Source organism: Cyprinus carpio, chromosome A5 (assembly GCF_018340385.1).
Source record: "Cyprinus carpio isolate SPL01 chromosome A5, ASM1834038v1, whole genome shotgun sequence".
Taxonomy (NCBI): Eukaryota; Metazoa; Chordata; class Actinopteri; order Cypriniformes; family Cyprinidae; genus Cyprinus; species Cyprinus carpio.
The window spans coordinates 33421354-33429343 of record NC_056576.1 but is presented as its reverse complement, the minus strand read 5'-3'; the positions used below and the strand labels follow the sequence as shown (position 1 = coordinate 33429343).

At 36.0% G+C, this 7990-nt stretch overlaps 2 protein-coding genes across 2 annotated transcripts; both read left to right on the top strand.

The window, feature by feature from the left end:
- The first annotated feature begins 1737 nt into the window (after window positions 1–1737).
- Window positions 1738–3137, top strand: zgc:194948 (uncharacterized protein LOC796981 homolog). Its single transcript, XM_042750677.1, has 5 exons — window positions 1738–1885; window positions 2013–2162; window positions 2240–2324; window positions 2607–2671; window positions 2769–3137. The coding sequence occupies exons 1-5, from the start codon at window positions 1834–1836 to the stop codon at window positions 2900–2902; spliced, it is 486 nt and encodes a 161-aa protein (XP_042606611.1). The 5' UTR covers window positions 1738–1833; the 3' UTR covers window positions 2903–3137.
- A 306-nt stretch (window positions 3138–3443) lies between these two features.
- On the top strand, window positions 3444–7453 carry LOC109065115 (forkhead box protein N5-like). Its single transcript, XM_042750668.1, has 5 exons — window positions 3444–3856; window positions 3941–4045; window positions 5677–5909; window positions 6061–6329; window positions 6982–7453. The coding sequence occupies exons 1-5, from the start codon at window positions 3736–3738 to the stop codon at window positions 7247–7249; spliced, it is 996 nt and encodes a 331-aa protein (XP_042606602.1). The 5' UTR covers window positions 3444–3735; the 3' UTR covers window positions 7250–7453.
- Window positions 7454–7990: the final 537 nt, after the last annotated feature.

Here is a 7990-nt window from a genome sequence, read left to right as displayed (position 1 = left end):
ATTTGCACTTACATCAGTCTCAGTTTTTTTATACTTTTCAACCCTAATGCAGTGCACACTTTCCGGTTAATACCTTGTGCTCACAATGCTTTTGAGCACAGTTATGGACTTATGAGCACGGTGCAGTGAGCTTTGTGATTGTTTAATACATAATGAGAATTTTGACAGTGTTCACTATATGCTTTGGTCAATCATATTTATGAAATAACATTTATAATTATGAGAAGGTAGTAGAAATTATGAAATACAAGGTATAATTATGAAATAAAAATAATAAATACAAAATAATTACAGATTTAAACTTTTTGTCATAAATGATTAGTACCTTTAATTTTTCCAATTATATAGGTGCATCTCAATAAATTAGAATTGGTGGGTCTTTGTTAAATGTGAGCCAAAATCTTCACAATTAAAAGAACCAAAGACTTAAACTACTTCAGTCTGTGTGCATTGAATTTATTTAATACACGAGTTTCACAATTTGAGTTGAATTACTGAAATAAATGTATTAATTAAATACTAATTTATTGAGATGCACCTATATAATTTCTACTTTTCATCACAATTTCGACTTTTAACACTATTTTTTAATAAAATGGCATGATGGTAACACCTCCAAAAGTCAATGACTTCACCTGAGTAAAAAACAAACAAACAAAACCAAAAATAAATAAATAATAATAATTGGTAAATTAACATGATCTTTAGACAAAACATAAATCCGTCAGATTAGGGGTGTGCGATATGATGATTTTTTTTCCCGCATACACCTGAAGAAATTTTATACAGTTGCTTTAGGAATCAGTTTATATTTGTTCATTCAGTTTCTTGAATGCTCCTGCTAAATACACCTATTGTACCTGAAAATAAAGCACTGCTTGTTTTATTTGTAGATAATTATGTGTAGTAGTAATGTGTATCAAAATAAGAACCAAAGATTTTTTCTTCACCCTCTTTGGCCTAAATATCTGCCAATCTTTTTTTCTTTTTTTGTTACCTTGAAAGGCTTTGTCTTTATAATAGGGAAATTAGTTTGGCTGTAATGCTAAGACAACTTGCAAAATTGTAAAACCATAACCAAAACCATGATAAAATCATGAATCGTGATATAATATTTTTTCCATATCGCCCACCCCTACGTCAGATGTAACCTAAGAGTAAATATTCACAGTTATCATGAAGGGACGCTTCATAAATGATACTGATAGTAATAAATACAAAAAATGACAACGACAAATGACAAAGTATAACTTCAGGCCTACTAAAGCATAATAGGAATAGAGAGATTAGTCTATATATTCTTAATAATCAATTCTGAATTCACGAGAAGATGTACCATATAAATATTTTGATCTGTTTTGCTATGCTTTGACTTCAGAAGATGTGGAATATAGTGCATTAGCTGTATGGACCACTTTGATGGCACCTGTGTTTTTTTTTTTTTAAAGTTTGAAAATTTCTCATTTTATGTTCCACATGAGGTCATACGGGTTTGGTAAAGTTACGAGTGACTATCCTGCTTGTTCCAGAAACAGGTGTTACTTGATCATAATACAGCATAAAACGTTAGTTAGTCATTGTCCCTCAGCTAGTCTTAATATAATAAAGGATTTAGCGTGTCAGTTAAAACATGCATACAGATTGAAGGTGTAACGCAGGGAAGGGCTGTTATTTTATACACACCTGGACAAACCTGTTCTCTGTCCCCACTGATTGGCTCAATCTTGCCGTTTTGTCCTGCTCGTCCGGTTTTAGCTGTACTGTTATTCCCCATCCCTCAGTTTTATCCAGAGCATTCTGAGTTGCACACACACCTGGACTCTTCAGGACAATATGCTGGCTGTTCTCTTCGTCCTGGGGATGTTGTGCCCCCTAAACTTCGCAGGTAAAAACAATATTTTTATGATTTCACATTACTACTTCAAGCTACTGTTGCATAATATTCGTTGTTAGTAATTAATTGTTTTAAAACACATTTTATTCTAAGGTGTTAATAATTATTTTCTTCTTAGAAATAGAAATTAGATTGCTGGATCCTAAAATAGATGGTGTGCTGGCGAGTAAATTCCCAAACTCTTTTCTGCTGAGTCTGCCAAACTGCAGCCTTTATGGAGACAGCTCCGCTGAACTGCTGTACACAGAACTGCCGTCCAATGAAAACAGTATGCATCACTTTCATCCTGAATGTGGCTCATGTGACATTGTTTAAATGTTAAGCATTGTGACATGTGTCCTGCAGAAACAGAGAGTTTCATCGTTCCATCTTGTCCTGTCAGTTTGCCCGGGTTCCTTCTGAAAAACCTAAAAAATGGAACAACATACAAGTAAGTGTATATGTTTGCATGCATGTGTGTGAGTGTGTACAGATTTGTGTCATGCATCAGCTTTAAATTTAAATGTCAGGTTTGTGTGAGGTTTTTAGGGATATGGTGTAGCTACACACTATAGGAAATACCTTAATCCATGGGAGTTCTTCACTATAATGTCTAAGGTCTCTCTCTCTCTCTGTGTGTGTGTGTGTGTGTGTGTGTGTGTGTGTGTGTGTGTGTGTGTGTGACCATCTAAACCAAGGCTAAACAACAATCTTAACTGTCTTTCTCTTTCAGCATGCAGTACAAAATTGCAGGCGTAAATGATACAAGTGCAAACCTGACTACGACGACTACCAACGGTATATACAGAAAAAAAATACAGTAATTTCAAATGAGCTTCTTGAAATATATGATGTAGGCCTATTTGGTTGTAATATATCTTGTCTTTCTTCGTAGTCATTGATTACCAACAGATAGACAGTGGTCTTCCAGCACGCAGTGGAGCCATGGTGGTCATCACCGTCATTCTGTCTGTGGCTATGGTGGCCCTCCTCATTGGTCTCATTATTAGCTTCCTCTTTTCCGGCTAGACTGCACTTCAACACTACACATGATGTCTGCTTAATTAAAAAAAAAAAAAAAAAATTATAATATAGACACATTTTAGATAACTTTGAGAGATCACTTTCTTTTCGATTTAAGTCTAATCCAATATCTGTGTGCCTTATGTAACAGAGAATTACACAAATGTATATATTTATCAATTATTTCAAACTGAATTTCACAAAATTGTGACGGTGTACGGCATTTCAAATAAATCCTGTTCCTAAAATATATTTCATGTTTTTTTTTTCAACAAACAGATTCTATACAGGTAGTTGTTGTTGTAGCCAAACAAATGTTTATATTTTATATTATTTGTTGATTTATTTTATTTATTTTTTATTTGGAATTTTAGGTAGCATTTGATATCTGAAATAAAGATATTCTAAGCTATTCTACTCATTAAACAGAAGAGATACATAGCGGGGCATGTTGTCCCAAAAAAAGTGAACATGGGTTTCATTAAGTCAGCCTAACTTATTTTGTCTTGGACAATAAACCCAGAAAGGAATGTTAAACAGCATAATTATAGTTAAAATGTATCTGCATATGGACAGACTGAATGAATGAATGAATGAATGAATGAATGAATGAATGAATGAATGAATACGCACAAAAATAATACAATTAGCATGACTGGTCAATGAAAACCTTTGAGTGCTAATAATGGAGTGTAATGATTTCCACCTGTTACAGCAGATGAACGATATCGCCACAGTTTGTCTTCTTTACTTATACCACGCCATTTCTTCGATAAAGGGGTTATGAGTTTTGTTTACAAGCGTTTGCTAGCTGTTCTTGCATAGGCCTAGGCGACGAAATGTATTTACAGATTCACTCCAAAAGCAGATTTCTCGACCTTCATTTAATCAACAGTTTACATGACTGGGACATGAATGAGGAAATAAACTTATCGACGACGACTGATCAGTTTTACCACGGTAAAAGAATTCAGTGAGTGATCTGACCCGAATACGCGAAACAGGGGTGTTTTTCAGTATGGCTGATGTGTCATGGTTTGGCAGATGATAAGCGGACTGAGCAGTGTCTGGCACAGTGGCACTCCAGAAGATCATTACCAGCAGCAGCAGCAGCACAGAGGAGCTACCAGCTGCCCCTCAGCAACAGAGGTGTGTTCATCCAACACTACAGCCTCCTCCTGACAACAACACAAATCTCCTTAGATCAGAGGTTTTCACTGTTTACTGTCAGAGACCCCCAAACAAACAAAGACATATATACATATAGCCTACGTGCATGCATTTATTTGGGCTAGTTGAATAATAATAATAATAATAATGATGATGATGATGATGATAATAATTAAAAATAAACGTTAGTTGTGAAAAATAAATACATTTATTAAAAATGTAAAAAATGAATGTTATTTATGAGAAATAAAAAAATACATATTTACTTGTGGAAAAAAAAATTATTATGAAAAATTTAATATATTTCTGAAAATGTTGGATAATTTACATGTAGGCCTATACAAATTAATTTGTATTTATAGATGACAGAATAATTACACACACACTCAGACATACATACATATATATATATATATATAATATAATATTATATTATATTAAAGCAATAAGCCCTAAGAAGCCGTGGTTTACAGTGAATTTATAATAGCTAAGGGGCATTGTTTGGCACAACGGGAAGCAGAGTGACTAAAACCCCCTTAGCTGTTATAAATTCACTGTAAACCATGGCTTCACAGGGTTTATTGGTTTTATAAAATGTTTATTCCATAGGTTTCACAAAATAAAACAGAGCAAATAAAGTGTAATGATATTAATAAAAACAGTATTCTTCAACCAAATAATGTCGTTACTCAAAATCAGTAGTGGTTGCAACAAAGTGGTTGCCACAACACACAAATGTAAACAAAGGTGTATGTTTGTAATTTACAACAACTTTGAATGCGGCTCAGCCTATATATATATATATAATATAACCTATATATATATATATATATATATATAATATAACCAAAGAAGAAAATCTTTCAAAATTTTTTTACTCATCCTTTTTTTTTTTTTTACATTAAGGTGGTTTCATCCATTTGTAACTTGAGTCAGTCATTTATTATGCTTGATGTGTATCATCATATTTATAAACAGACTTGTTTTGTAGGACAAATATTTTGGTAACACTTCACAATAAGGTTCCATTTGTCCATAATGCATTAACTAACATGAACGAACCATGAACAGTATATCTATTACAGTATTTATTAACCTTTGTTAATGTTAATGGAAATACAGTCATTCATTGTTCATGCTAATTCACAGTGTTAACAACCACAACTTTTGATTTTAATAATGCATTAATAAATGTTGAAATTAACATTAACTGATTAATAAATGCTGTAGAAGTACTGTTCATTCTTAGCTCATGCTAACTAAAGTAGTTAATGAACATTATTGCATTGTTACTAATATTTTTAGTTTACTGCACTTTTATCTCACACATTGGCTTACTTCTGCATTGCAAAATAAGGAAAATAGCTCCTTGTGTGATTATTCCTTTAAAGGTAGGATTACTGCTAAATAGTACAAAATGTATGTAGTAATTCTAGATGATCCTGAAAAAATGTATACTTTATTATCTGATAATTCTTATTTGTGGGTCCTTTCTGATTGGTTTCCAATTATAAAAGATTCTGATAGGAATCGTGTGCATGTTTCTTTAAGATTTAACAACGTTTCTTGTCACTGTAGGCTTCAAACTTAATTGTTTCTGTCTTTTAAAGAGCCTGGAATACAACCTAATCTGTGGCTGATGGTGAATCCCAGTTTAGCCTGCCCCATAAAGTACCCTAGTAATTACCCCAGAGCCCCAACACCCCAAAAACCGACACCGCAGTCAGCGCTGCCAAGAACCACCACACCTGTTCTGGAACAGAGTTTGCGCCCAGCAATACTGCCTGCAGAGACCTGTCTGAATGAGTCAATGCACGAAACCTCCCTCTCTAGTGAGTATCAGGTATGAGTAAAGCAGCATTGCATACTTGCACTATGTCATGCAAACCTGAGAGATCAATGTCTGGAGAATGCCACATAAAAAAATAAAATTGGGGGAAAGATTATTAGAATAAGATGATATCTAATGTAGCTGACCTAGCACCTTATCCCAGTTCACAGATGAAGAGGACGCTTCCTCTGTGGATGTGCCTGTTTGTCGTAAGGTAAAGGGTGTGCGGAAGTGGAGGACACCCAAAGCATCTACTCACAAACTGGGTCTGACACAGAACAGAATGCTTCAGAGAGCACTGCAGGACAGTCTCGACCTGAAGAACGGCGGATGGCCTTGGCCTCCTGTTAACTCCTGCATCCTCATCGCCATGGCGCTCAGCAGCAGCCGTAACGGCAGTCTCAACGTACAACAGATCTATAACTTCACCAGGTCTCTTTCATATACTTAAAGATAAGAACAAACTCTGACAGTACACTCTTAAAAATAAAAGTTCCAAACAGTTAATTTTTCAATAATGTCATAAAGCAATTTTGGTTCTCCAAAGAACCTTTTAGTGAACAGTTCCTAAAAGAACCATTTTTCACCCCCAATTTTTTTTTTCTTTTTTTTTTCTTTTCACGATAAAGAACCATTTGTGCAGTGGAAAGATTACATGGATGTTAAAGGCTTCCTAAGGGACCAAAGCTGTCCATAAAGACATATATATTTTTCCCAGCTTCACTCATCCTTTGTCTCTCTTGAAGGCTGACACTTCTTTTTCTCTTATATACCACACACACCCAGCTCATGAAACTTTGTTTCTCATCCTCCGTGGGGGAGGTCTCTCTTTCACTCAATCACACAGTCTCTCTCTCTCTCTTAATTGTGGGTGGGGGGGAGTGCATGTACAGTCTCTCTCCACCTTCACACACACCCTTGACACACAACCCACCAAATGCATGAAAAAATGGCTGCCCATTGCTCCCGGGTTGTTCTCAGTTCCACTTTCTGTGTTGCAACTTCGGTCTTTCTAGAGCACCTGTTTCAGCAACAGTTTTAAAATGGCTGAATGTCACGTCACTTTTCTTTTCGGTCTTTCTAGAGAGCACTTCCCCTTTTTCCTTACAGCTCCAGATGGGTGGAAAAACACAATCCACCATAATCTCTGTTTCAGCAACAGTTTTAAAAAGACCCCGCAGCAGGTGTCTGGGGATGGCAAGAGGAAGTCGTGTCTGTGGAATCTCACCCTAGATGGCCGACAGAGACTGAGAGATGAGAATAATACACTCACGGGAGATTCTTTCAGAATGCTGAAAAGGAGCATGAACTATCCAGGTGAGGACTTGGATCTAAAAGGGACTGAGTGCTGAAGTAAACTGATTTCACTCTCATTTGTGTCTGTTACAGATATGATTCAAGAGCTGGTAGAGCTGTAATCCGGCTTTGACCCCAAGCATATGACATCATCAGACTGGACATCTGGAAGTGCTGTGACTGATTTTGCTTTATGAACGTGTGAATGTTAGCACTATTTGTTATTACTATTATTATGGTGTCATTTTTTTCTTTTTGTGTGTCTGTCATTTTTTTTTTCAATGACACATTGTGCCTAAAATAAACTAAAAAAAAATGAATGCCTTAAATCTATGTAATATTATTATATACTGTATATACACACACACACCAAGTCATTTAAATGAATCAGTTTAACCTGTTTTGGTTCAAATGAAAGTGACAACAGGTGCACTGGAGAGGCAACAGCAAGACAACCTCCAATTAGGGAATGATTTTAAGGGTGGTGGCCATACACAACTGTTTTAGTTTTGTAAGGGTCCTTGTCGCTGTCTGTAGCATGAGGCAGTACCTGGAACCCAATCAGGTTGCACAGGTAGTCCAGCTCCTCCGGGATGGCACATCCATGTGTCAACCTCCAAGGAGGTTTGGTGTGTCTCCCAGCACAGTTTCAAGAGCATGGAGGAGGCCAGAGCACTACCAAATGACCTCCGGCAGGCTACTGGTGTGAATGTTTCTGACCAAACTGTCAGAAACTGACATCATGAGGGTGAAGTGAGGGCCTCACGTCTTCTAGTGGGACCTGGGCTCACAGCTCG